We start from the raw sequence: 27,709 nt of genomic DNA on the forward strand, positions 1-27,709 counted from the left end.
TGCATCGAGGCTAAACTCCCACCAGTCATGCGCCGCGCTTCTAGAACAAGACTGGCAAGCAACCGTGGCGCTTGTCGGCTCCCAGAGAGCGATCGTCATTGGGGGACGAGGGAACTGCTTCTAGCGTCTTCCCATACTGTGGTTGTGACATGCACTGCAAAAGTCCAGAGCATGACGACACCAGGCCTGACAGTCCAGAATTTCACCCCCGCCAAGTCGCTGTCGACTACACTCAAAGTCCAACACCGACACCCATCTCAACATATTGCCGGGGCCATGCACATGATTCAATAGCAGGCGGGCACCCTCCCGTCTTATGCAGCACGGCACACATCCCCCGCATATCAGCTTCGACGACAGGGTATCCATGGTGGGTCCGAATGGGTGTGCGGCAGTCATGCGTTCATCTTAGTTCCGTATTACTCACTACATTTCTACCTCTGTCGCAGTGGACGACGAATTACAAGAAGTATACACGTACTAAATACACTTGCCTCACGAAAATGCCCAAGGCGGGTGTGCATTGTTGTGCGCCTGCCGTTGAAAATAGCCACGCGAGAATATCAGCCACCCTTTTACCCGAACTCCATCTCAACTCCTCGAAATGCTGATAGCCCACCGAACACAAATATAACACAGGAATGATACAAAAAAACAAGACTTAAAGTCTCCGCAGTCGCTTGCCAGCTCCCAGCTCGATAGCTGTGCGGCTGTTAAGAATGAGCTCCTCGTTTCCACCCTCTGGTGGGTTGGCCTGAATGTACTCGCGCCGTATGCGTGCGGCTTCTTTGTCCCATGTGTCTACGCGCTCTTTGAAATCCGCTGTACTCGCCGTCGCATCGTTTCGTGCGTTGCTGGCTTGGTCGAGGTAGGGCTGCTTGACTTCTTGCTCTGCTGTGCGCCACCGTAAGCCCACAGCATTGCGGATTTCCTGCTTCGGTGCTTTGGCTTCAGGATTGCCCGTCCTAGCTTTGTGAGCGTCGTCGCACTCCTGCTTGCAGATGTACCAGAAGTCCTTGGTGAACAGCAGGAATGGGTTGACTCCTGTACGTCCTGGCTTGATTGGACGTTCACCAATCTGTTCCAATATAGCCCCTATAATGGCAGCTTCATAGTCTTCGTCGCGTTGTATCCGCCCAGATTTGTTGTCTCTCGACTTCGAAGTTGATGCTGGAACGGCAGGCTCGAATCGGCGTTTCGTCTCGACGCTGGGTGTCCCTGGCGACTGTTCGATCTTGACCACTTTCTTCTCAACAAGTGGGCTGGGTATCTTGATAGGTCCGAAAATCGTTTCAGCAACCTCCGCAGCAACTCGAAGGCCTGACAGATATGCGCCGTGCACCGTTGCGGGATGTGTACCACAAGTCGCTTCTCCTGCGAAATGTAGTGGGCCATGGGGTCGCGCCATGATATCATAGTCTCCTGCTTGTGTCTGTGGCCCAACGTATGAATAGCTGCCGCGGGCGAATGGATCTTTCTTCCAACGCGTCACTATCGCTTCTGTTGGGAGTGGAACGTGGTTCGGTGCGAACATCGCGTCGAGTCGGTCCGTGACCTCTTTAACGAGCTGATCGTTCGATGTCGCTTCGGCGTAGTGAGCAGCGTCGCCTGCCATCAGTGCTATCAGCACTGGCTTTCCGCTTGTTTTGATACAGTTCCAGAAGAGATAGAATCGTCCGCGTTTCGCAGAGTAGTCTTCCGGTCGCATGCTGGCTTCCTCCTCTGCTTTGTTGAGCAGGCCGAACATGTCTCGGTCTGGCTCCCAGAATGCCTTTTCGTACACGAGAACAATCTATGCACATTATTAGAAAGGGTAGCAATCGTCTCATAGTTGATCTGACCTTGTTGAGGAGACCGAAACCCATTCGTTCGATAACGTCCTGCTTCCAGTCAGGTAGAGGAGGCTCGAACTTGATTGACCCGGACTTCAGCACTCCCAGTGGGGTTGTTAAAACAACCTGGTCGGCCTCGTAAAACTCGCCGTTCGTGCACTCAATCCTGACAGCTTTGCCCAGGTGCTGCTCCTCAGTGTTGTAATGAACGGCTTTGATAGGGGTGTTGAAACGGACGTCAAGCTGACTGGGACATTGCCAGAGGCCGCGCGGAACTTGTTGATATCCTCCAATCACCTCGCTGTGCTCGCCCTCGAACTCATTGCCGATGTCCTGATCCCAGCCGCTCAGACTGAGCTGGTTGACGCTTACTGCATTCGCATATTCGAGATTAGCGTGATGCCAGTTCAACAGACGCATGTCTCTAGGCTTCAGATCGACAAGCGATTGGTATTGAAGAAGACCTTCGTCCATTGTCTGCCCAAGTGTGGGATACTGGGACGCTTTCGCAATCGTGTCAAGATCTAAAGACTGCGTCCCTAATGCACCTGCTTTGAGTTCCCAACCCATACTTTGCACCGTGTCAGCTGCTGTGACATCCGGGTTGAAGCCAGCGCTGAGTTGGTACGCCCTACCAGCTAGCTTCTCCACTCCTGTTGTCGGTTTCTCTTGCTTCATTGACGCGGTGCTCGCAGCGTTTGCGGATAGAGGAGCATCGGAGTGTTCCAATTGGGCGACGGTAGGACCACCAGCATCAGCTGGCTCACGGCCAAAGGCCATCAGGTCACGATCGCCTTCCACTGTTCTATGAGCTGCTGGCTTGTTCCGGTATGCTGCCGCTCGTTCGAGGACATCGTTGTACAGCTTCTCCACCAAGATGTCTTGACCCCTCTCTACAACCGTGCCATCGTAGTCGTAGAGTATAGTGTTGTCGCGAAGACCGTGGTAGGGTATGCCGAGCTGACCCCGGATGATCGAATTCAAGGGGTTGCCGTGTTCGAATCCAGTAACGATCTGAGCGCCCATCTCAGCTGTACAGCGATGCCCGGGCGGGAGTGTAGAGCCAGACTGCTTGAGAAAGGGGTGTGAATAGACACGGCCCCCAACGCGTGGGCGAGCTTCAAGGACAGTAATCTTAGGTGGAAGTTCTCCTGCTTCTGTCAACTGATCACCCAGCTGGGCGAACAGTCCTTCCAGATGGCGAGCGCATCCTAACCCTGACATACCCGCACCCACCACGATTATGGTCCGTCTTCGCGCGACCTTGGCTTTCGACTTGGGTAGTGTACCAGTAGTATCAGGCACCTCAGCGCATCCGAAGTTGATGTATCCGTTTCTCATGAGCCACAAGTGTGCCACCTTCGCGAGGCCAAAATAACGCTTGTCACGAGCGCATCCCGCCGCTTCTTCAAGAGAGACGTATACCAGAGGATTGCGATGCCACAAGCGAAGTATCGCGTTCCTGATGTTGAGGTAGATGGTAACCTGGGCGTGAGTTACATGATCTCGTAATAGCTCGTACTCAGCAGGATGTAGAGTGAATGGGTTGAGCCGACTGTTCTCTGCTGCTAGGATACATTGCCTACCAAACTCTGGCCAGGAAAGCTCTGCAGGTATGCTTGAATTCGCCTTCATCTCAATGACCTTTCCTTTCGCCGGAAGAGAGTTTGTCCTTCGATGCTTCTTCGGCTGCTCGTGTGACTGCGGAAGCTCGGGGGTTGAAGATGCATGTGATGTGCGACTCAGGCTCTGTGGTGTTCTTGTCGTAAACGCTGCGTCCCTTCGATGGTCTTTCAATGATGAGTGAGGTTTCGCGTCGTTTCCGTTGACAATCGCATGCGAACCGCTGCTCTTCAGATGCGATGGATGTTTGTTCGGGATATTAGTCAGGCCGTTGATGCCTGAGTTTGATGTGAATGGTTTTTGCAGTGGCGAAGGTGTATAGTTGGCTCCATATCCATTAACGAATGCACCTGGAGTAGACTCCTCCCCTTCGTGACTTGTGCCCAGTTCTGATGTATCGCGAGAATCGCCGTAGTGCACGGACGACGCACTCGATTCGCGGCCGTAGCCCAGGTTGCTAAACCCAGGTATAGGTGCGATGCCGCCTTTCAGATGTATGCTATCATTAGACATTGGCATCGATAGGAGATCATCGTGAGTTTGGTCGAAGAGATACGTGCCGTCATCGAGTGCGGTGGGATCGGCTGTGGATGCGATGGAGAACATGCTGATGGAGACCCGGGGAGGGAATGGGAGGCACCTGACGAGGAAGCGGCTACGGGCCGCAGTCAGTAGTTGACCACAATTCCACTACGAATGTCGGAACGTGTAATGAGTGAGAGTTATTGCGAAAACATGAGGGGTTCGGTTGAAGTTGTAGCGATGGTGGCAGGATGCAAGTAGACGATAGACCTGATGCCCAGAGTTGGAGGTCGAGGCACGAAAAGAAACGCGCCATACCCACCTAGGCAAAATCCGTCCAAGCCAACCCCGTCGTTCCTGACTTCATCCCTCTCCCACCCACCTCGAGGCGCCCATCTGCCATCCATCATGGCCATGGTGGACTTGCGCATACTTCCTCAATGTTAATGTGTAGCTTGGCATCCAGGAAGCGCCGATAGCTGCAATGCCGACCCCGCTCTTACGGAAGCGAACAGTGCTACAACTCGTTGCGACACCCAGCCCCAGACATCCGTATCTCCATCTCGAAGGCCTTCACCTGGGTCTGGATATTGCGCAAGACATGCACACAATCTGTTGATACCTCACCAGCAGTCGCGATAGCATGGCTTCGAGGCTTTCGATCATTCCATGCATGTCTGCATTCATCACATTGCGCTTCTTGGGGTAAGGCTCAACTGGCGAAGCTAACTGAGAGAAACGATAGAAGCATACGAGGGGAAAAACGCAATACATGTTATTGTACATAGCAGGTACTTCGATACGTATATATCACTCTGATTGGATCATGGCTGATTAAACATCCAGGACCCTAGAAGCCACCTATTTTCACAGATTCCTGCGCAAACCTTCACCGTACTAGATCCGAGACTGCGACTATATCATATCCACCAATCGAGACTCATCATACATATCGTTCATACGGATCGCGGCGTACCGATTTCCTAACATCGGAATTGGACGATCTTGACTGCGCGTTGTAGTCTACGAGGCACTATTCGAGATGCCCTCTGCTCCTTCGCAGACTTACGTGTAATCCGTTGCACATAATCCTTGGTGCTGCGTGGGCTGTGATAGCCTGCAAAGCCGATGGCATACTTTTAAGACAATAGCTGGTGCTACATCATGGGCTCAGTGCTGCCAGATCCTGCTAGCACAACCCATCGCAGCCTTTGCCTGATTCTGGGACATATAACGCTCGAATACACATCGACGCTTAGAAGAATGTGTGCTTTCACCATGGCGCACCGTACTTTTGTAGGTCCCGGGTCGAAAGCCAACTGGGCGTCACGTCATTGACATACTGACAATGTACCTGAACACGATAGAATGTCTGATAGTCTAGTCAAATGCACTTTACATCTTCAGTTCTCTCCAAATCCTCTGCCTTTGTCGTGGAGTCTTGACAACGCATGGAATCACGTGATACATATCGACGCTAACCTTCTATGTAAACCGAGGCGATCGCGCTGCGCCAATTGCCAACAATTCGAGGCCCACACCGTCTTCTGTCTTCACCTCCCACACCTCACGACCTCGCATAATAAACAATGCGATGGCCGTGGTCACGCAACGACGATGACCAAAAGAAAGGTGGACTCGCAGATTGGATCGCGCCAGCGAAGCCAAACAACTGGTCAAGCGCGCTGTATGAGCCGAGGACCCTGATTCCGGCGATCGCGCTCACAGTGTCGACGGTTGCTGGTGTCCGGCTCTACAAGTCCTATCTGCGTCGCATCCCAACCGTCAACCACATCAAGCCAAACTACTACCGCCGCAAAGGCGTATTTGGCCAAGTCACGAGTGTTGGAGATGCAGACAACTTCAGGTTATTCCACACGCCAGGTGGGAGAATAGCTGGGTGGGGTATCTTGCCCTGGAAGAAGGTGCCATCGAAAAGAGAGGATCTCGTCAGGCAGACAGTAAGTGCTCTGTAACAAGACGGTACTAGACGTCACAGTAGGACTTCACGTCGTTATCGACGGCTAACTTTGCGCCCAGCTACATATTCGGATTGCTGGAGTCGACGCTCCAGAACTTGCACACTGGGGCCGAGAAGCTCAGCCGTATTCGAAAGAGGCCCATGAATGGCTCATCAATCTGATCCATAACCGCCGAGTACGCGCCTACATATACCGACGTGATCAATACGATCGCATCGTCGCCCAGGTCTTTGTGCGCAGATGGCTTTTCAGGAAAGACGTTGGATTGGAGATGCTGAAGGCTGGATTGGCTACCATATACGAGGCCAAAACAGGTGCTGAGTTCGGTACCGCTGAAGAAAAGTATCGTGCTGCAGAAAGAAAGGCTCGCGAGAACAGGGTCGGGATGTGGTCGAAGCCAAACTTCATACAGAGGATGGGAGGCGCCAGCAGTAAGACACTGGAGAGCCCACGCGAATACAAGAATCGGCACACCGCTGCAGACAAGGCAGATAAGGCAAAGAAGGCATGATGAGGAAGTTCGGCTAGAGGCACAGTCATACACCTGCTCGTGCGCAGAAGCACACGAGTGCTGCGATCGTGGCAGGAACGCGCCAGGCTTCTTCATCGTGCCGGCCCAAGCATGAGGAGTCACCAACGGTCCGAAGACCCCACAAAGTGAATTAGCGTATTGGCACAATGTGATACTGGTTTAGTTCAATGTTGGCATTTTGTGGATGTGTGATCGCAGAGACCGCAAAGAAAGCGGTCTTGAAGGGCGCGAGTTGTTGGCATACTCTACTACAACGAGTGTACGTCTGGGAGTGTCACGACTCGTGCTACCCGTTCTCACAGACGAATGACTACTAAGAAGGTGCGCATGGTGCTGAAAGCAGTAATGCGATGACTTCCGCGACGCGCTAGTGTGACTGTATGGAGAAAGCTCTGCACGACCATGTCAAAATTTCTTCTCATCCGTGCTTGCGTGCCAGAATGCTGGGGATCAGAGTTTCGGCGCCGCAATCGGTGCTCCGCATCGATGTTGCTCGCGACAATATGGTAGCAAACAGAGCAATTCGCATTTACATCGGGCGTACTTGTGACTGGGTCGCGTATAATGAGTGGATCAATTTGAAGAAATGCGAATTAAATAGAGGCAGTAAATGACCGCATACCACGCTTCGTCCCTCCCGTCTCCCAGGATCGCCGACGGTCTTATCTGTGCGTTATCGGAGATAGCTTGATTGGCCCGTCGCGCATCATTGGAATTTTTTGGCTGCCGCATCACATCTTCCCCACAGATTATACATAAACCCGGAGGGAGTCATTCGTGCTCTGCTCAACTGGGTCGAGCTATAAGCCTTCAATTGCACCCGTCGGCCACCGAGCGACCTTCCTCCCGCGCGTTCGACGCCTGATCCTCCATCCTCATCCTTTGTCGAGCCCGAAGCTACCCAGTTGCTTGACTGCCTGCAAATGGCTCTCTGCGGACGTCTAGCACGTCGCGTACCTTCCCTTACAGGTCACACCCGCTCTGTTGCTCCTTCCACATACTCTCGAAGTTTCACAACCCGAAGTGCTCGGCCGTTGACTTCGCTCCGCTCCAGCACAGAGTCACCTGCCGCCCTCCGGCAGCTGCGGGCATTCACAAAGGTCGCGTCGACATGGAATAAGACACAGACTGCGCCTAATGCAGAGGCATACCTGAAGAGCGGCGTCATTTCTGGCGCGCAGAACTTGGTAGATGTCAAGAAAGTCCTAGTTATTGGCAGCGGTGGTCTCAGCATTGGTCAAGCCGGAGAGTTCGATTACTCAGGTGCGCATATATTCTCATGCACACGCAAACTTGCGCCATGCTAACCAAACATCAGGTTCACAAGCACTCAAGGCCCTGAAGGAAGCTGGCGTCAAGTCTGTTCTTCTCAACCCTAATATTGCTACCATCCAAACATCCCACGTGCTCGCCGACGAAATCTACTACCTGCCTGTAACTCCCGAATACGCCGAATATGTCATCCAGAAGGAGAGGCCCGATGGCATCTTCCTCAGCTTCGGTGGACAAACTGCGCTGAACCTTGGTGTACAGATGGATGCCAAGGGTATCTTCGAGAAGTACGGCGTCAAGGTGCTCGGAACCAGCGTCCAGACTTTGAAGACCAGTGAAGATCGTGACCTCTTCGCGCGCGCTCTCGACGAGATCAACATTCCCATCGCCAAGTCGATTGCCGTTTCCACTGTCGACGAGGCACTGGACGCTGCCGAGAAGGTCGGATACCCCATTATCGTCCGTGCTGCTTATGCGCTCGGTGGTCTCGGTTCAGGTTTCGCGAACAACCCAGAGGAGTTGAAGAACTTGTCAGCTCGTTCCCTCACACTTTCACCCCAGATCTTGGTCGAGAAGTCCCTGAAGGGCTGGAAAGAGGCTGAGTATGAGGTTGTGCGCGACGCAAGCGACAACTGCATCACGGTCTGCAACATGGAGAACTTCGACCCTCTTGGTGTGCACACTGGTGACAGTATCGTCGTTTCGCCCAGTCAGACATTCAGCGACGAGGAATACCACATGCTCCGGTCTGCGTCCATCAAGATCGTCCGTCACTTGGGAGTCGTTGGCGAGTGCAACGTGCAATACTGTCTGCAGCCAGACGGTCTCGACTACAGGGTCATCGAAGTCAACGCTCGTCTTTCTCGTTCATCTGCATTGGCATCCAAGGCCACTGGTTACCCACTCGCGTACACCGCGGCCAAGATTGGTCTCGGACACACTCTCCCTGAATTGCCCAACGCCGTCACCAAGACCACCACCGCAAACTTCGAGCCCAGCTTGGATTATGTCGTCACCAAGATGCCTCGATGGGATCTTAGCAAGTTCCAGAATGTCAAGCGCGACATCGGCAGTTCCATGAAGTCTGTCGGTGAAGTCATGGCTATTGGTCGTACATTCGAGGAGTCTTTCCAGAAGGCTTGCCGCCAAGTCGACCCCAAGTACCTCGGTTTCCAGGGCGAGAAGTACGGCGAGAGTCTAGACGAGGAACTCAAGAACCCCACCGATCGCCGATGGCTCGCCGTCGGCCAGGCGCTATTCCACGAAGGCTACACTGTCGACAGGGTTCACGACCTCACCAAGATTGACAAGTGGTTCCTGCACAAGCTCCAGAACATCGTCGACTGCACACACGAGCTTGAGGAGATAGGCAGCTTGTTCGGCCTGAAGAAGGAGATCATCCTCAAGGCCAAAAAGCTCGGTTTCTCTGACAAGCAAATTGCCAAGGCTGTTAACAGCACTGAAGACGAGGTCCGCGCTCGCAGGAAGAGCTTCGGCGTCAAGCCATGGGTCAAGAAGATTGACACACTTGCTGCGGAGTTCCCGGCGGATACGAGTGCGTTTTTTTGTGCCTTTCTATCCGCTTACGATCATTGCTAACAATTCCCAGACTACCTCTACACCACCTACAACGCCTCCTCTCACGATGTCACATTCGACGACCATGGCATCATCGTTCTGGGCTCGGGTGTCTACCGTATCGGAAGCTCAGTCGAGTTCGATTGGTGTGCCGTCAACGCTACCCGCTCCCTCAACGAGCTCGGAAAGAAGACTGTCATGATCAACTACAACCCCGAGACATACTCTGTAGGTTGCATGAATGCATATATTGGATCACACTAACCGTTTTTCAGACCGACTTTGACGTTGCTGACAAGCTATACTTCGAAGAACTCAGTTACGAGCGTGTCATGGATATCTACGAGTTGGAGACTGCCAGCGGCGTTGTTGTCTCTGTCGGTGGCCAACTTCCCCAGAACATTGCTCTCAAGCTCCAGGAATCTGGAAAGGCGAAGGTTCTCGGAACCGACCCTCACGACATCGACAAGGCGGAGGATCGCCACAAGTTCTCTTCCATCCTGGACTCAATCGGTGTTGATCAGCCCGCCTGGAAGGAGCTTACTTCCTACGAGGAAGCGAAGAAGTTCGCAAATTCCGTCGGATACCCAGTTCTCGTTCGCCCATCATACGTCCTGTCAGGTGCTGCCATGACTGTCATCCGCGGTGAGGACGAGCTGAAGGAGAAGCTCCTTGCCGCTTCCAACGTCTCGCCCGATCACCCAGTTGTCATCACTCAGTTCATTGACGGCGCTCAAGAGATTGACTGCGACGCTGTCGCCTCCAACGGCAACGTCCTTGTTCACGCTGTCAGTGAGCACATTGAGAACGCCGGTGTTCACTCCGGAGATGCCACCCTCGTGCTGCCCCCTGTCCACCTCGACAAGCGCATCCAGGAACGTGTCAAGGAGATCGCAGACAAGGTTGCCAAGGCCTGGAACATCACTGGTCCCTTCAACATGCAGATCATCAAGGAAGAAGTTGAGGGCTCTGAGCCTAACCTCAAGGTCATCGAGTGCAACCTCCGCGCCTCTCGTTCCTTCCCCTTCGTCAGCAAGGTTCTTGGTACCAACTTCATCGAAGTTGCGACAAAGGCCCTCGTTGGCCGTGACGTGCCCGAGCCAACTGACCTCATGACCGTTGAGAGGAACTACCTCGCCACCAAGGTTCCCCAGTTCTCCTGGACTAGGTTGGCGGGTGCTGACCCCTACCTTGGCGTAGAGATGTCATCTACTGGTGAAATGGCCTGCTTCGGTAAGGACCTGGTCGAGGCCTACTGGGCCTCCGCGCAATCGCAGATGAACTTCCGTCTTCCCCAGCCCGGTGAGGGTCTCCTGTTCGGTGGTGATGTCACACCCGGTTCGCTCCACTCGAACTCCCTTATCCAGATCGCCAAGTACGTTCACGCACTTGGCTACAGGTTCCTTGCTGCCAACAAGGACGTCAAGGAGCTTTTGGAGAAGAACACCGAGGGCATCAGCGTCGATGTCATCGAGTTCCCCAAGGATGACAAGAGGAAACTCCGTGAGGTGTTTGAGAAGAACGACATCCGTGGCTGCTTCAACCTGGCCAAGTACAGGGCGAGCGGCTTGTTTGACGAGGACTACGTAATGAGGAGGAACGCGGTCGACTTCGGTGTTCCGCTATTCATGGAGCCCAAGGTAAGTTCATCATTCTGATATTCGTGAAATAATAAGCTAATTTGGACGTAGACTGCTGTTCTGTTCGCCCAATGCATGAGCGAGAAGCTTCCCAAGAAGGAGGGCATCCCAAGTGAAGTCAGGTCATGGAGCGACTTCGTTGGTGGTCGACCATAGAGGAAGAATCTTGTTGGTTACTACGGCAATGTTGATGTTTTATCGGGAAAAGGAATGGTTCATTGTAAGAGATATATCCAGATGTAGGGTCGGGTGGGATCAAGACCTTGGGACAGGATGATCGGGATGAAGATTATGTTCTCATGTGTATAGCGTTTCCAGCTTGTGATCGACTCTATGGGTCGGTCAGCGGGAGTTGTATCAGTTCCTTTTACTTTCAATCTACTTGAAAAGTTTACCGCTCATGTGGCTACGTAGTCAAGGATACATTTAGTTCTACTCTAGTCTGCTGGCCTTTACAGGTGTTGTGCTGAGGTGGATACCCTGTGATACCACGAGAAGATCGTGGGGCATTTCACGTTCTATTTCCACATGGAGACGACGATGCACATTCCTATCGACAGTATAGTAGCAATAAACAGCTGGAATGCTTGCATAAGCAACAGGTACGCTGGCGTCTACATTAGTATGAAACCAGGATCAAAAAAAGTAATGAGGCAATGTAGTCTCCTGAGTTATCTGTGTATCTCGACAGCTCTATTATCTTCCCTGAGATGAGGTGCTGGAAGCCACGTTTTGTTTGTTGTCACTCGCTTTCCCTTCGTAGATGAGAGGCTCTGGGAGGCAGGTGCGACCACTGGCCAGAGTGAAGCTGAGCCTAGCCTTGGCACTATCTCTTACCTTGTCACTTCCACTTCTACTTCCCACAGCTACCCTTCGAAACGCGCAAACTCCATACGAACAATATGCCAAATTACTACGATACCATCATCGATCCTTCGGGCGAGAGACTTTCTAGCGAAGCCGCAGAAGTCATGTAAGTTTGAAGTAACACAACGTTTCATAAAAGCTTACCCGATGTATAGCTCCGAGGTCAACCGCCAGCGCTCACCTCTTCTTCGCCTACCTGCTGAGCTACGGAACAAGATATGCGCATACGCGCTCGGTGGTATGGACATTCGCATCTCCTACAGAAACAGGAAATCGGCCCTCTTTTCTGCATTGTCTTATGATCCGTCCGTCTCGCTCACACCTCTCCATCGACTCGTCGGCTTGACGCTCGTGTCTCGGCAGCTCTACGCGGAGACCAGGATTCTACCATTCGAACTATGCACTATGGATGTCATAAGGTCCTTGTTCCATTATCAAATAGAGAGACTGAACACCACTCAGCGTCAGGCCATATCAATCATACGTACGCATTACCGGGACGCCTGTAATGGCATAGCATGGGAAACTTGGCCAGCGGTCAGGTCGCTGAAGGGGTTAAAGTGCGTGGTAGTCTATGGCTGTCCAACCATGGAGCAATTGAAGCCTGGAAGTCTAATCGAGACTATCAAGAATGGGCTTGGTCGAGACGATGTAGACGTCCTGCTTGAGTTTGAGAGGTGAACTTTTCCTCTTGGCTATCGGCACGAGGCCGTCGAAGACATGGATTCATACGACACCAGCTGGCCAATGAAATCTGGTCGTGGCGTATAGGCAAATTTTGGAGCAACAGCTGGGAAAGGGTGCTCTTTGGCTGACTGGAAGAGGATAGAGCTATTCATCTGAACAAATCGAGCATTCTTTACATCACTTACACCTACCTTTTGTATTCCATGTGCCTGATGAAGCGAACGGTGACCCAGGACCGCATATCCAACTTGCTCTTCATTCCTTGCTCTTCATTCCTACGTGACAATAGAATGAATGCCTACGCAGATCCCGCAACACTGTAGTGGTAGCTTCACAGGGTAATACATAACAAGAAATTCACACCCTATCCATTCACCCAATACTATCAACATCGGGCGTGATACAAAAATTCTTGCTCCCTGAATTTGTTACCCCTGTCACATCTAAAGTCTACTTAACACGCTTCCGCAACTCTAGATATCCTACAACTTGCACTCAACCATGTCCGATAAAGAAGATATGATGGCCGAGGCAGATACAATGTACGTCTGAACGTTGAAATCATCATGACAGACCCCCATGCTGACTACATTGACAGTACACAACGCAACCAGCTCGAGTCGCCCCTCCTAAAGCTGCCAGGCGAGATCCGTAACAAGATCTTCGACTACGTCTTCTCAGTCGGCAGCGTCTACTTCGGTCGCTCACATCACCACTATCGCACGAGCGAGACAGACTACGTGCCGGAAGGATGTGAGCCCACCGATCTACTAGACGTCACATCGACGTGCCGACAAATCCGTTCAGACACGTCTACGCTACTGTTCAAAAACAACGTAATCATCATAGACGACCAAAAGATTTTCAAGATAGTTGAGCAGCTAGAGCCGCACCAGCTCGAAGCGATCAAAGCTCTAGAGATAATCTTCTACGACATAAAGGGCTGTATGCCGAACTTGACTACTTTGAGCAGAATGTTCGCCAGGGAGTTCAAAAACATGCTGGGACTCGAGAGGGTAAGCGTTAGGTTGATCTGTTGGCTCCAGGAGGATGATGTACTCGAGCGCGAGTGCGAGGCATTTTGCGAGGCGCTTAGGAAGAATACTCGGCGTAAGCCAATTGAAGTCACAAATGCGTTGAAGCATGAAGACGATGTTGAGGGGGAAACGGACGTGGATGAAGAAGAGACAACGTCCGACGAAGAGACAACGCCCGACGAAGAAGCTGAGCCTGAGGACGAGGGACTGGTGGCGATGACGACGAGTCTACATCTATGAAAAGCAAGTCATCGGACACCAAGACTGCAGTGGAAGAGGACGACCCTATAGAGAAGTAACACTATCCTACTTGCAACTGTCGTCGATGAACGTCTTGCAGAGCACGACCTCACAGGTTGCTCCGATATCGATAGCAATACATGCACCTTATATAAGGGAAAAACTAGACAGGTCTGCAGACTACGTTAACATGAGTACGTGCAAAGTAGGTGTGCTAACATCGATGTAGACCCTAGGGTGTTCACTTTTTCCCTAGGTTGACGTGCATGTATCATAAGAATAAATGCCTATATTGAGTCTATAACTGCCATCGTAGCTAAGCGACCAGCAATCCCAATACATTATGCGTGCATGCAACAGCACCAACTATCTTCTCACTTTCCATGGAGTCGTAGCCACGACCCCAAGACTTCCTAACTTTCAGACCAAGCCCAACGCCAAACCAGCGCCATGCCGAGTGATATCAATATGCAAACTGTCGTAGTAGAAAGGAATGGAAACGCCCGCAATACCTGCAAATTTGTGTTCGCTAAATGCTATGCATGTCATGTCGTCACCGTTATCGTGGATGCTTAGACGCGGATTCCCGCGCCAGAACCCCATCGTAGCTTCCGCAGGCCGAGGCCAGTGCCCTTCATGCCTGCAGCAGCTTCCTTACCGCAGCGTCCGGCTTCGGAACCTGCGGTTCCAATCTGACCCATCGCCTCAGCATGTCCAGTTTCTTTGCCGACGACGTAACCAGCTGAGAAACCAATGGCGCTGACAAGGACGACGACTCCAGCACTGACGACCCAGGTAAGCAGCGTCGGGCTGATTTCCTCAATCATCGGGGTTGTCTTGCGTGCCTTTTTGACAGTACGGCGGTCTTTGCTGCTGCTGCGAGCACCGGGTACCGGCGGACTTGCTTTGCGCTTGGGCTTATCAGAAGGACTGCTGCTAGTGCTGCATGGAGAGGATGCGGTCTCTTCGGATATGTTACCCAAGGCCACAGACTCTGGGACCATGCGGAGGGAGGATGGATCGACTCGAGTGGATGAGGGAGTGTTCGCGCGCGGTTGGCCTGGCTTCGGGAGGCCACGCACAGCGGCAGCAGCCGAGAGCAACGTGGATAGGCTGGCGCGGAGGGCCTCGTCGTGGTCGGGTTGGTAGTTGGGTGCCATGGCGTTGTAAGGATTATGCTGAGGGTAGGAGTGCTGTCGCTGTCCAGCTGGCCTCAGGTTCCTGCGAGGTGTGTACAGGGTGCCGGACTGCGACCGAATAGCTTGTTGGTTGTTCGGGTGCGAGAAGGCGTTTGGCCGTGGCTGGAACTCCCGTCTAGAGGAACGTGGGTAGTTGACCGCCGTCGCATTCTCATCGTCATCATCTTCCCTCTCAGACATGGTCTCCGAAGACGCGACAGATTGCGGAGTTTGCCTCAAAGGTGACGGAGCGATAGCCTCGTTGGAGGATGTCATGACCCTGTCCGACTCGCTTTCGCTCTCCTCATACTCCTCCTGACTACTGTTTCCTCCCGCTGTGATGCGGTGTCCAGTCCCTATTGAGAACTGACCGCCGCCTCGTGAGCGTCTGTTGGGCCGCCTATGCGCATTCGAGTCGTGCTGCACTGTGAGGCCCGTTGTGATGATCTCGTCGGTCGCAGAGGATAGGGAGGTGGACGAAGGCGCCGATGCGAGATCAATCCATGACTCTGTGTACGATGTGTCAGCTGTTGCTCGACGTACAGATGCAGTGAAGTATTGAAAGAGAAGGGGTCATACCCTCTGAGCGTTGCCTTGAAGACGCAGCGACATGTCGAGAAGGCGGCATGGCTTGGTCCTGGTGGTTCGCGTCGTCGGCCCCTATGTTCTGTCTGCCTGCTCGCGGTGGACGGTGATCGTGCATGGCACCCTAACCTTCACAAATCCGAGCCTTGAAAAGAGCTCTGCGGCGCTGGACCTCAGCGATAGTCCTTATATCCCCGAGCCCTGGGTTGACCGGTGGTGTGGAGGTATGCGCTCAAGTGGATCCCAAGGGCCGTTCCGACTTCGGTTCTTTGTTAGGACTGGGAACGCTACAGCTTCTTGATTCAAGCAAGAAAGGCCAGCGCAGCTCTGAAACAGCTTATCGGGGCCCAGAAACAAGGCACGGCACCCAGAGCCACCGAATCCTGTCGCGGCGACGCTACGAGTCGTCGTTGGAGATAAGGTAAGGCCGCGGACGAGCTGACGCTATGTAGACTGGCTCCCCAACTTGCGCACGGCCAGGGTCTGGGCGTAATGACGTTTCGTGGGGAAGGGTGGAAAGCGGAGATCACGGTAATCGCCTTGGGCGGGGCGCGAAGGAACACGACAGAGAGCGACCGTAGCAAGCGGAAGGAGACAAGTTGATGTAAGGAGAGATATCGCGAGGTCGAGGCTGGAGTACGTAGACGGCTGCTCGTTCCTGACCCCGTGTCCCGTCTGGTCGTTGGCGTATGACCATTGGCAGTAGGTGTGGGTGACTGACGAATCAGACGTCGCTCACTCCCCTTCCTGTCCAAGCCTGGCGAGTCTAGACGTGCTCACCTGCCTTTTACCAGGACATGCGCATCTATCTCCTGAGCGCATTTGCCCTGTGGTCTGCGGTATGCAAGACATGGTCGCGTAGTCGCGTAGCCTCATCTCAGTGCTACGTACAACCATGCCAAAGTTTATACAGATCGATCATCATTCCACCCTCCTCGACGCTTGTTTACCACACGCTATCTATAACGTCATTATCTGGGGTGTGAAGCGAGTCGAGTTGCGCCACGTAGACTTTGTTCTTCTTCGACATGGACTTGACAAGGGAGGCCAGCTCTCCCGTGCATGCCTTGCAGGAGATTCGCGTCCTCCAATACCGCATACTGTAGGTTCGCTCATCTGTATCGAGTTCAAGTTCTCTTTTCCTTGATCCCCATACTGCTTCTGGAGTACGTCACAGGCTTGGTATGAACAACTGGGGAGACCTTGCAATACAAATAGCGATCCTACGAATGAGATGCAAACACACCGTCCAGCTCGGTGTCCAGTTCGCCGAAAGTCAATTTCGTATGGTACAGGTATGGAACATCGACTCCGATCCATGCAGATATCATACCACGGTCATACATCCTCCTCTATGCGTGCGGGTATTATAGCAAAATCGTAAGCCGAGCCGCAGGCTTAGGGAAATCCAAAATATATCGAAATGCGTTCCAGTTCATCCAGACCAACCCCCATGTTTCGTGAAATCTCTAGTTCTTCTTCTCTTCTTTCTTCTCCTCCTTCTTAGTCCTACTCTTAAAGAAGTCTGAAATGCCGTCCTTGAACTTCTCCCAGGGTGTGCGATTCAGGTGGTTACTGAGTTGGCGGTACTTGTACATCTCAGCCCAGCAGTCGCGACCCCATTCGCAGCCAGCCATGTTGACCATAAAGTCGCGATCTTGCTCTTGGTAGTGGATATCGGGGTTGTCGCCATTCTCACCGCATGCGCCTGGTGGGAAACTCATGATTTGGCGTTGCTGGATAAAGGCGACGTGAGGCCTGATCCAGGGCTGATTCTGGTACATGTACTCGAAAGCGTCCTGCTCCTTGTGCTCCCACTCCATATGTTTTTGTTCGTAGCCGACAGGGTCCCACCAGATGTCAAGCAGCCTGTCGGTCCACGCGCTTCTTCGCACCATGAATGAGCCCAGATTGAAACCGCCACAGTCTTGGGGTAAGAGCATGTTGACAGAGTCGACCTTGCCGTCTCCCACTGGTGAGCGTGTCTCGGGGTCGAGGTATTCATCGGTCAGAGGATGGGTGATGTTGAGGGGGTTGTAAACGTTGATGTCGCGATACGTCACGTCTTGTAGCTGCTTGAAGACATGCTTCTGAAGGGAGTAGGTCGGCTCCATAATAAAGGTGTTCGTATCAAGCCACCAGAACCTGCGAAATATTAGCCTCGACCACATCATCTTCACGCAGCACGTACCATTCAGCATGCGGGTACTTGCGCATGGCGTTGCGAATGGTGTCAACCTTCTCCCAACTTTCTCTCCACTCGTGTGCATAACGCTTCTTGGTGCTCATGTCTACGATCTCCAATTCGTAGCCCCAATTCCTTGTGTACTTCTTCTTGTTCTTGACGCTGTCGCGTTCGATAGCCCATTCGCGGGGACCTTTCCATTCCATAACACCTCCACCTTGGTTCGCTGCGAGTATAACGACGTATTTACTGCCGCCGCCGAACCATGCGGACCGTCTGTACATACGACGGATGGCTAGATCTGTCAATGCGAATCGCGAGAGGGGGGCTTGGAGGGGGTGGTGACTTACGTGTGTTTGAATTGTAGAAAATGAAGAAGAATACTACGAATAGTACCAATGCGACCCGTTTCCGCAGACGCCATATTGTCCACGCTATGCCATTCAAAGCCCGCATTACTTTGTTTTGCGACCGCCCACGACCCAGTTTCTCCTTGTCACCGTGGTTGAATGGCAAGCTCGTAGAGATTCTGCGAAAGTGCTTGCCGAAGAAGCCTTGGTTTCTCGGGGTGAAGCCGGGGTATCCTTTCACCTCAGCACTCCGCTGTTGAGCCGATGCCCAAGTGACATTGTGTGAAGAGGAGCCATTCGGGTAGGGGCTCGTCCGCCCACTGTTATCGTATGGGGTATTCAAGCCCGGGCTCGACCATCCGCCTGGCTGAGGCGAAGGCGATCTCGACATTTCGAAGGCGCCTGGCGTGCCAGGAATGGAGGGTAAGGCTTCGCCCAGCGAGCGGCCGTGAAGACCGCTGGTTGTGCCTAGCCTGCTTCGCGACTCTGCACTATCCGGAAGGTTGATATTACTGGGCGGCAATTGCCTTGCAGCAGAAGAGCGCCTCCTGCGTTGGCCACTGGAAGCGGAGAAGGAGGATTGGGAAGCCAGCGTGACTTTGGCGGCGTTGAACGGGCCGGGTGGGATGGAGGAGCGACGCCGACGTGAGGGTCGTGGCGACGGGACAGTCAGCTACAGTCGCCGATGTGATTCGACGGCAGCTACTCGAGCGTGCGGCACTGCAGAGGCAGCGTTGTGGTATTACTGAGGACAGCTGGCGGCTGGTAGCCAAGTTCTCGAACGGCAGGAGCGCGGCGGTCGCACTTGAAGCGGGAAGGAGCGTTGGGGAGAATGCGGTGCAACGTCCAAGGCTGTCGTCTCGTCAATGGCAATTGATATAACGAGGGACGGGAAACAATAAAATACTACAATACGTCGGGGTGTATAGCTGCTGGAAAGGAGTCTGGCGATAACCCAATCTAGGTCTTCGAGTTCGCTGCTTGGCGTGGATCCAAAAGGAGTACGCTAATTCCGCCTTGAGCGCACCTCCAGGATTGACTACCTTTCAAGACTCCAGTCTACTCCGCGGCAACGATAGACCTCTGCTCTACGGCCTTGTGTGGCTTCAATGCGTCTCGTGGGGCGCGAAAGACGCTGATATACAGCAGCTGTGGCATCGTGTGGTGATATTAATAGTTCGTATTCGGATAGCTGCACCCACATCGCCAGCAGGCGCGCAAGACCGACTTTGATAACAGCGGTCATGAGTTGCTGTGCGTCCAGCAACTCCAAATGAGGTGTCTGATGTTTCCCAAATGATTCTGGCACGTTGCAGTGTGTTTGCATGTGTCCCGGAAGGTTAAATGCGAACGTGTGGTCGCAGCTTCGGCTGACCAAATTGTGCACGCTTAAGCCGTGGCCGCCTAACGGTAGACGTCGCAGAGGTATGCATATCACTATATGCTATACAGCATGACAGTGTGTTCACGAGAGTACCTATAATCGGCGATGGAGTCGCATCTATATAGTGGTGGTACAAAGAGGAAGAGTCCCAAGCACCTGTTCGGCTGAACACCACTGACCCAATCTCCACAAGTTCATCACTGCTACCACTGACTGCGAAAGGCTCATGAAATGTAGAAGAGCCTCCGCAAGTACTTATAAAGGCATCCACCAAAGGGTAGACAGGGAAATGGTCGGCGCATACAGACCGCACCGACGGCTAGCTAGCGCCATCTTGGCGGCGCCTTTCTCGTCCAACGGTTGGTGGCAGCCCTGATTGATCTGGCGCTTGAGTTACGTCGTCCTCGCACCTGACTGGCCCATCTCAACTTTCACTAGACACGACATCCAGCTATGCTTCTGGAGCGTCTCAGATTTCGCATAGTGTTGTACAATTCCAGCCCAGCGAATCCACGGCGGTTACTGAGCCTAAAGCCTGGATACATGGCGCTCTTCATGAAGCAGATCCACCTGGTGGCTCCAATCACCTTCACTCGGGACCCGTTGACAACGCCTGTTGCGTCCAGCACGCTTTGACTCATTCATTCGTAGTCGCCAGTGCTGCCACATTACAGGCTGGAGCAGAACTCTAGGTGAAGGAGCTATGCACTATGCGGTATGGCCGCAGTTTGCCTGGTAGGCGGCAAGGCCATCGATGGCCATGTAAAGATCCGGGGTTGCGTGTTCGCCCAAGAGCAAGAGCCTCACCATTCTCCTTTTGTTGCGCCTTTACCGTCTTCCGTACCTTTATATCACTCTCTTTAACAGTTTTCGCTGTCATTTGCTTTATGCCGTTTTCCTCGGTTTCTTTTTTCGTCGTCACGTAATAGATTTCGGGCCCCGCGACACACCTCCACAATAGCATCAACAATAGCACAGCCACATAACGTCTCGGCTTCACAATCACTTCGACGCCAACATAAGCCATTGTTGGTATCACCTTCGTTTAGTATCGAATATCCACCGACGGAAGACACCGACGGATAGCGCCAACGATGAGCTCGACGAGGAGAGACGTATACGGCCAGCAGCCATCTCTCAAGCCATCATCGAGGTCGACATTCAATACCGCACACCAAACGGACAGCGATCCTTACGCATACGACTCACAGGTGGATCGAGAAGAACAAATATCAGTGCACTTCAACGATGAGTTTGATGGAAGCGCAAACCTAGACAGGTCAACGTGGGACACCGAGCCCCATGTTGAGTCGCAACGAAGAACGTCAAGAAACAATTCGCGATCATTCGCAGGACGCGTTTCAAGGCAGAAGAGTCGGCGGCGAGAGCTTCTGGGAAGACCGGCGAAGCCTGGAATCACTGTCGATACGAGCTTTACAAGACATAGAGGCACCGAACCCCACCAGGTCTTCCCCCAAGGTGGGGAGAGAGGAAGCGGGTCTGTTCGCAGGTCGCCATGGTTTGGCTTAGGACGATCTTCGACCAGGAATAAGGGTTTGGGTATCACCAAGGGTACACCTCAACCAAACAGTACACATCGGAAGAAGCCCAGCGTCGACCGGAACGATCTAGACACAGCCATTTCGATGACACCCGGCGGCAAGTCCTGGCAAGAAATATCACCTTGGGATCGACGCATCCCAATCGGAATATCGGTACCCACCGACAGCATCTCCGACTTCAGCACGCTGCAAGCCAACCGACCTCGCGCTGGCAGTGACGCTACTCTTGTGACACCAAGCATTATCATCACTCCCGCAGCAGTGAAGTCCGTTTGGTCCCCAGATACGCCCTTTACAGAATCCGATTATACGCCGAGCATTTACTCTCGATACCAATCGACTTTCGCGAGCTCGAACGTTCCTCCAGTCCCAGCTCTGCCTGCTGGTATGTCGCAGGCGCCAGTCCCTAGCGCATCTAGAGACATGCAAGGAGCGACTGGTCACGCCAGGAACGACACTTTGGATTCAGCGGGGACTGCCTTTGAAGAAGAAGACGATGACGCTAAAAGGAAGGATCGTATAATGTCTACCAGTACCGTCTTCGAAGAGGACGAAACACCTCTAAGAGAAAGAACCGTAGAGAACTCTCTGGCTATTGACACATCTATGGTGCCCACTCCACGACGATCACAAGGTTGGTGGAATGTCATCACAACCCCATTTGTTATGACACCAAAATCGTCAACCTGGACCGAACGTGGTGGGGACCGAACACCAGACGTGCCGATGGTCCCTTTCCAATATGGTACCCGAAAGGCAAACGAATCAGTGCCACTTCCGAACACGTCCAACACCACGGCGGCCACAGGATCCAGCGTTTCAATGGAAGCAGAATCGGAGAAGGCCTTAGCCTACTCGTCGCAAGAACCACCTTCTGATCCTCATCGCGGTGTCACGTCGCCACTTTCTACTATGTCAGCCTCGCCAGTTGTTGGTACGGCCGCCATCGGAACTGTATTGATGCCCCGTCAGGTCGAGGAGCCACGGCAGATCAACGTCAACATTGAACTGCAAGATAGGCGACCGATGCCGGACAACTATTCCGTTCGAGCTAATTACCCACCGCCTGCACAGAACTCGCACACGTCAGCGCCAGCACAACAAGTGAAGAGGGGAGTGTCTCCATCCGCCAATGCCAACAGCTCACAGCAGAGCTTGCCAGTATTTGCGCCGCCACCCAAGTTCGCCCAGAAGGCCTCACACTGGAGCTACGATAACGTCAGTCGTTCCAGCTCACAAGCGTCTTCACCTGATCTCAAATCACGAAAGAAGCATCGCAAAGTCTGCAACATGATGAGCCTTTGGCCGTTTGGGAAGAAGACAATCCAAAAGAACCAGGATGGCACAAAGGAGAAGAAAAAGAAGCGAGGCATCTGTTTCTGGGGCTGTTGCTGTTGTCTGGTCTTCCTCATACTATTGGCAATCATCATCCCTCTAATCGTGGTCCTCCTCAGGAAGGGCAACGACGACAAGCCCACGGCAACTCAGCCAAGCGCAGATGTCGGCAACCAGTGGCTCAACCTGACCGACTACCCTCCCATACCAACGGGCATTTTGACTGTTGCACAACCCGAAGCTGTGGAGGGAGAAAGCGGCTGCGTTGCGCCTACGACGTTGTGGAGCTGTGCACTACCGAAAGAGCTTCAGCAGTCCATTGAGCCTAACAAGCCCGACCAACCGAACTTCAAGATCGAAATCACGTTTGAGAATGGCAGTGCGGCCGAGTTGCCAAAGTCTCAACGAGCAAAGAGGGCGGCAAATGCAGTCTCCGCTGGTGCTTTCGTCCGGTCATTGCTACGTGCACGTGCTGCACCTTCGCCATCTCCTGCGCCTCCATCGACTGCTGACATGAGTTTTCTGGGACAGACCACTGACGGCAATTCTGCACCGTTCGAGGGTGAGGAGACTGGCCTGTTCATCAGCATGCAAGATCCCACTGTCACCGCATCGCGACTGATGAAGCGTGCCGATGCGAGCGATCCGACAAACATCACCGCGGCGATCCCACCACCGATGTTGGCTTCTGACGGAACTGCCGCGCCTGCGAACTTGCTGCCTTTCCCATCTGCGCAGCCTCTACGACTGTACAATCGCGGAAAGGACAATGAGCACTACGGCTTCTACAACTACTTCGACCGCTCCATTTTCTTGAAGCAGATTAACGGCACCAACCGTGGTGGCAACCCTGCAGACGTCGACGGAGGGAGTGCAAAGGACGCCGCGAAACTGAGGTGTACGTACTCGCAGACACGCTTCCTGGTACAGATCTGGACACGCAGCAAAGAAAGCAAGCCACTGCTACAGAACTCGGCCTCAGGCGCATCAGACGTGTTCAAGCGGCCAGGCACCTTCCCTTACCCAGTCACTGTCACTATGGACCGTCACGGCGGCGACCCATCGAAAAAGAACCTTTATTGCTACGAAATGGAGGACGACGGCTCCATCAAAGACGAAGAGTCGAAAAAGTCGTTCCAGTTTGAAGACCGCGGGTTCGGAGGCAACCTTGTCAAGGGCACGCAGGGACAAGGAAGTGTCAGCGGACCCATCGACGGTGGGACTGGCGGCTGCCGATGCCAGTGGCAGAACTGGTTGAGTTAAGGGTCCACTCACTCGGGACCCCAGTCATGAGTTTTCCTTTGTCGAACGAACACTTCCAGGTTGATGGAACTTGCATAGCGTTTGGCTTTTGCGCATAGAAGATACTGCGCCTTTTCATGTCTCTCACTTTTGTTATCAAAATTGCAGCCTCTCTCGTCGGCGACTGGAGTAAGCTCGATTATAATACTTACCCACTGGATGGCTTTCTTGTATAAAAATATCCTTAGCTTGGATCCCTAGTTAATACATATTGATATCAAAACACGAACACCGAACAGTTCACTTCCACCGTGCATGGTCGCTAAGGCTAGCTGTAGCCGTAGCTTGAGTATGTGCTTGGTCCACATGCGGCTCGGCGAGCCATTTCGAGGGATTGTGGATACTGTGCAGTACCGTCGGACGGTACCGTGGCATCTCCGCTGACATCCTGGGCCTTGTGTTTTGAGAGCTGAAATGCCGAGTATCGTATGTGTGTATTGGGTGAAGAGAGAATGATTACGCTGGTGGTAGTGGCAAAGACATGATGCCGGTAGTTCCATGGCAGGGTGATATTGCATTCTCCTGCAGAATCGACGACAGGTCCATCATCCCGACTCTACTGCCGTGGCCGTTCGAGACGAATCCTCGGATATGAAAGTGGTTCCTTGTAGTCCCACTTCGGGAGTAAGCAACAGAGACTTCCTCGGATATGCGTCTGTCAGGCGGCAGCGCGTACCCCAACACGTTCGGAGATAATAAGGGCAATGTCACTTGGCAAGCGTTATTGGTGTTGATAGGGACGTGGGAGGATGGCAGCGGAGGAAAGGTGGATACTCCGCAGAACTGACGAGGGTGCATGCGACTAAGCAGTCTAGCAGCCCTGCACGGCCCAGATTCTCGGACCCCGCCATGTCCACTGATCTCGCCCACGTTCTCTGTGCGCCGCTCTCATTGGCCCTCCAGCGCCTCATCCTTTGAAGACCTTTCGTCGCCTCGTACGTGCAAAGTAGTGGCGACGCGGGTCAAAGTGCGTCAATGGCGCGGGCGGCCTGGGCAATTGATCTGTTGCCATGCTTCCTGATCACAGGCTTGGTGGTGCTTGTCCAAGCCCGCAAAAGGCTTGTCCGAAACGTCATCGCTCCAGCAGCTATCGCGAAGTAAACTTGGTTACACCGGAAATCTGGGGACTGGGCGCTGTCCATGGCACAAAAAGGGTCTTTCAGAAAGACAATCTTTAGCACTATGGGGCATAGAGCAAGGCACATAGCAGATGCGCTCGCTCTCGGCCCAATTAGAGGCTGTTGCTTGTGCCGAAAAGGCTGGGATTTGCTGTCGCGTGAGCTCCTTCCGGACTGGGTGGGCCCTCCAAACTCGTAGCATACTCGCGTCCGTAACGTTATGCCCCCGCCGGAAGCGACGGTCTCTACACTAGAATTTTCTTCCCATCCGTGGTCCCTTATATAGCCTGGTAGCATCGGCGTCTTGCGAAATGCTCAACTTTGTTCACCCAAGTTCGCGCTCTCTCTGCGCCCCTGCCTCTTCTCTGCCTTCCGGCTGAACGCGTGGGACCTCTGACCCTCAGTTCTTACGTACTGCGACCCTCAAGAACAAAAAAGCGCACTGCCACCACGTGAAGGCGCGTATTCATCATCAATCAGCGCATACACACTCCCCGGGACTCGGTTTCGTCATCGGACCGTCCGGCTAGTACTAGGATCTGGCAGCGTGTTGAATCGCAGATCCCATCCACCACTCAGGAGCCACCCACGTCGAACGTGGTACTGCTCTGCATTGTACGTGGGACTACTCGCGCAACAGACACCACCGGGTGATCGGTATCCCTGTGGGACCATTAGCATTCTTGCAATACAACCAAAGCGCATATAAGCTTCACTAGGACCCGCGCTTCTGGGCAACGCTTTCACCAGCCATCCCCACCATCAGCATACAACAACGAGATCGCTTCGATTCTCGTGAACTTGCTGCAATGCCGGACCTCCGCGATCCTACGCCACCTTCCCTCCGGGATTATGGTATCGCTGCACCCCATGGACCCAACATGACTGGCGAGCACCAAGCAACTCAAGACATTGACATCCGGAATGACATGAGCGAAAATGAATCGAGCGTATTCCATGCCCTGTTGCACCCGGACGACCTTTACAATGCCAACGGCACCTACTGGGCAGATCTGCCCCTGGGTCAGCGGGTCAAGTTCATCGGCCAAGTCGACAAAGCTGAAGCGAAAGCCGAAGCGAGCTATTTCTGGGATATGTTCAAGAAGGACCCGCTTGCGCCTATGGGCCACTACTTCCGCACATGTGTGATCCCCGGTGCTGGTCTTGGTCTCGAGGGGTAAGTTCTACAACACTGTAGCTTAGATCATTACTAACAATAGTCTAGATACGTGCTCTTCTCTATTGGCAACGTCAGGCCTCTCTTCCAGGCTGCTTTCCCGGAATGCTGGAATGACCACGAAATCTGCGACAAGACCTGGCTCCAGGCTGTCGACTACCTAGAGATCTGTGGTATCATTGTCGGTCAGATCCTCGTTGGTATTATCGGTGACTGGCTTGGTCGTCGCTTTGGTCTCATCCAGGACGCCGTCATCATGTTCGTCGGTCTTCTCATGCTCACCGCCGCCTGGGGTGTTACCCAGAACGGATGGGTCATCTGCTATGTCTGGGCTCTCTTCTTCTACGGTATCGGTGTTGGAGGCGAGTACCCGATGACTGCTACTGCCGGTATGGAGAACGCCGTTGGCTCTGGCAAGGTTTCCACCAAGGACGACCGTCTTCACCGTGGTAGGAAAGTCACCAGTGCTTTCCTGATGCAAGGTTGGGGACAATTCTTCAATCAGGTTATTCTGATCATCTTGCTCCTCATCTTCCACGGTGGATCATCGCCCCCGTACTCGAAAACCTTGGCTCAGTGGACCTACCGCGTGTCCTTCGCCATCCCCGCTGTCGGTACACTCTGGCTCGTCTACTTCCGTTACTACAAGATGAAGTCTGCCTCAAAGCAGCTCGCGCTGTCCAAGAAGAAGTCCAACGTCACCGGCTACGACGTCCAGTCTTTGAAGCTCACCTTCACGTATTTCGGGCCCCGTGTCCTAGCCACTGCGGGAGCTTGGTTCGCCAACGATGTATTCTTCTACGGTAACAAGCTCTTCCAGAACCAGTTCATCGACATCATTACGCCTGGCAACAAGTCCGTCATGACCGGCTGGTTGTACAACTTGATCAACGTCGGTGTATCGCTATGTGGCTACTACCTCGCTTCCCTGCTCATCGACAACAAGTTGTACGGCCGCAAATGGATGATGATCGTTGGTTTCCTGGCTGACTTCGTCCTCTTCATGATTCCCGGTTTCGCCTTTGAATACTTCACCAAACCCGAGAACATTCACGGTTTCCAGGCCATGTACTTCTTGTCCTCCTTCTTCAACCAGTTCGGACCCAACAGTGTTACTTTCCTCGTCGCTGCCGAGGTCTTCCCTACACCCGTCCGCGCCACTGCCCACGGATTCAGCGCTGCTTGCGGTAAGGCGGGTGCCCTGCTCGCTGCCGTCCTGTACAACTACATCGACACCCAGACCAAGTTCTACTTTGTCCCCTGGTTCGGTCTCGTCGGTGCTCTCCTTACTCTGCTTTTCCTCCCAGACACCACTGGTCTGGATCTCAAGGAGCAGGAGCGTCGTTGGGCTTACATTCGCGCCGGCAAGGAGCACGACTACCACGGTATTGCCGTCCACTGGAAGCACATGTCCTGGTGGGAGCGTTTCCGCGGCCAGCACAAGGACTACGATGCCAAGCTCGACTACGAGCAGAAGATCGCTGAGATGCGCACAGATTGGGTCGAACGCCAACAGCACAAGTTCTCCGAGAAGAACGGTTGGGAAGGTGTTGAGGCGGACGAGGACGACCACGCCGACGTGCACAACTACTTCAAGCGCACCACACCTGGTTCATCGCACGGCCCTGAGCCCATGATGGCACCCAAGACGGTGTCGGAAAGTGACTCGGCGGATGAGATTACGCGGGAGAAGCAGCTCTAGTGGAGCTACGAATTTGAAG

The 27,709-nt window shown here is 53.3% G+C and overlaps 8 protein-coding genes across 8 annotated transcripts; 5 read left to right on the forward strand and 3 right to left on the reverse strand.

The window, feature by feature from the left end:
* Nucleotides 1–661: 661 nt before the first annotated feature.
* Nucleotides 662–4,061, reverse strand: J4E92_006717 (uncharacterized protein; the record flags this gene model as incomplete). Its single annotated transcript, XM_051498083.1, has 2 exons — nucleotides 662–1,792; nucleotides 1,842–4,061. The coding sequence occupies 2 exons, from the start codon at nucleotides 4,059–4,061 to the stop codon at nucleotides 662–664; spliced, it is 3,351 nt and encodes a 1,116-aa protein (XP_051351809.1).
* A 1,505-nt stretch (nucleotides 4,062–5,566) lies between these two features.
* On the forward strand, nucleotides 5,567–6,470 carry LCL3 (putative endonuclease lcl3; the record flags this gene model as incomplete). Its single annotated transcript, XM_051498084.1, has 2 exons — nucleotides 5,567–5,938; nucleotides 6,018–6,470. The coding sequence occupies 2 exons, from the start codon at nucleotides 5,567–5,569 to the stop codon at nucleotides 6,468–6,470; spliced, it is 825 nt and encodes a 274-aa protein (XP_051351810.1).
* A 944-nt stretch (nucleotides 6,471–7,414) lies between these two features.
* ARG4 (argininosuccinate lyase) lies at nucleotides 7,415–11,137 on the forward strand (the record flags this gene model as incomplete). The annotated part of the gene is made up of 5 exons (XM_051498085.1): nucleotides 7,415–7,754; nucleotides 7,810–9,318; nucleotides 9,373–9,569; nucleotides 9,617–10,981; nucleotides 11,033–11,137. The coding sequence occupies 5 exons, from the start codon at nucleotides 7,415–7,417 to the stop codon at nucleotides 11,135–11,137; spliced, it is 3,516 nt and encodes a 1,171-aa protein (XP_051351811.1).
* A 1,899-nt stretch (nucleotides 11,138–13,036) lies between these two features.
* Nucleotides 13,037–13,812, forward strand: J4E92_006720 (uncharacterized protein; the record flags this gene model as incomplete). Its single annotated transcript, XM_051498086.1, has 2 exons — nucleotides 13,037–13,077; nucleotides 13,134–13,812. 2 exons carry the CDS (start codon nucleotides 13,037–13,039, stop codon nucleotides 13,810–13,812), a joined length of 720 nt encoding a protein of 239 aa, XP_051351812.1.
* A 572-nt stretch (nucleotides 13,813–14,384) lies between these two features.
* J4E92_006721 (uncharacterized protein) lies at nucleotides 14,385–15,693 on the reverse strand (the record flags this gene model as incomplete). The annotated part of the gene is made up of 2 exons (XM_051498087.1): nucleotides 14,385–15,499; nucleotides 15,570–15,693. 2 exons carry the CDS (start codon nucleotides 15,691–15,693, stop codon nucleotides 14,385–14,387), a joined length of 1,239 nt encoding a protein of 412 aa, XP_051351813.1.
* A 1,351-nt stretch (nucleotides 15,694–17,044) lies between these two features.
* On the reverse strand, nucleotides 17,045–18,501 carry J4E92_006722 (uncharacterized protein; the record flags this gene model as incomplete). Its single annotated transcript, XM_051498088.1, has 3 exons — nucleotides 17,045–17,720; nucleotides 17,767–18,055; nucleotides 18,111–18,501. 3 exons carry the CDS (start codon nucleotides 18,499–18,501, stop codon nucleotides 17,045–17,047), a joined length of 1,356 nt encoding a protein of 451 aa, XP_051351814.1.
* A 2,639-nt stretch (nucleotides 18,502–21,140) lies between these two features.
* Nucleotides 21,141–23,654, forward strand: J4E92_006723 (uncharacterized protein; the record flags this gene model as incomplete). Its single annotated transcript, XM_051498089.1, has 1 exon — nucleotides 21,141–23,654. One exon carries the CDS (start codon nucleotides 21,141–21,143, stop codon nucleotides 23,652–23,654), a length of 2,514 nt encoding a protein of 837 aa, XP_051351815.1.
* A 1,966-nt stretch (nucleotides 23,655–25,620) lies between these two features.
* J4E92_006724 (uncharacterized protein) lies at nucleotides 25,621–27,690 on the forward strand (the record flags this gene model as incomplete). The annotated part of the gene is made up of 2 exons (XM_051498090.1): nucleotides 25,621–25,988; nucleotides 26,037–27,690. 2 exons carry the CDS (start codon nucleotides 25,621–25,623, stop codon nucleotides 27,688–27,690), a joined length of 2,022 nt encoding a protein of 673 aa, XP_051351816.1.
* Nucleotides 27,691–27,709: the final 19 nt, after the last annotated feature.

This window comes from Alternaria infectoria (genome assembly GCF_024043175.1).
Source record: "Alternaria infectoria strain BMP 0036 chromosome Unknown scaffold_10, whole genome shotgun sequence".
In the NCBI taxonomy this organism is placed as follows: domain Eukaryota; kingdom Fungi; phylum Ascomycota; class Dothideomycetes; order Pleosporales; family Pleosporaceae; genus Alternaria; species Alternaria infectoria.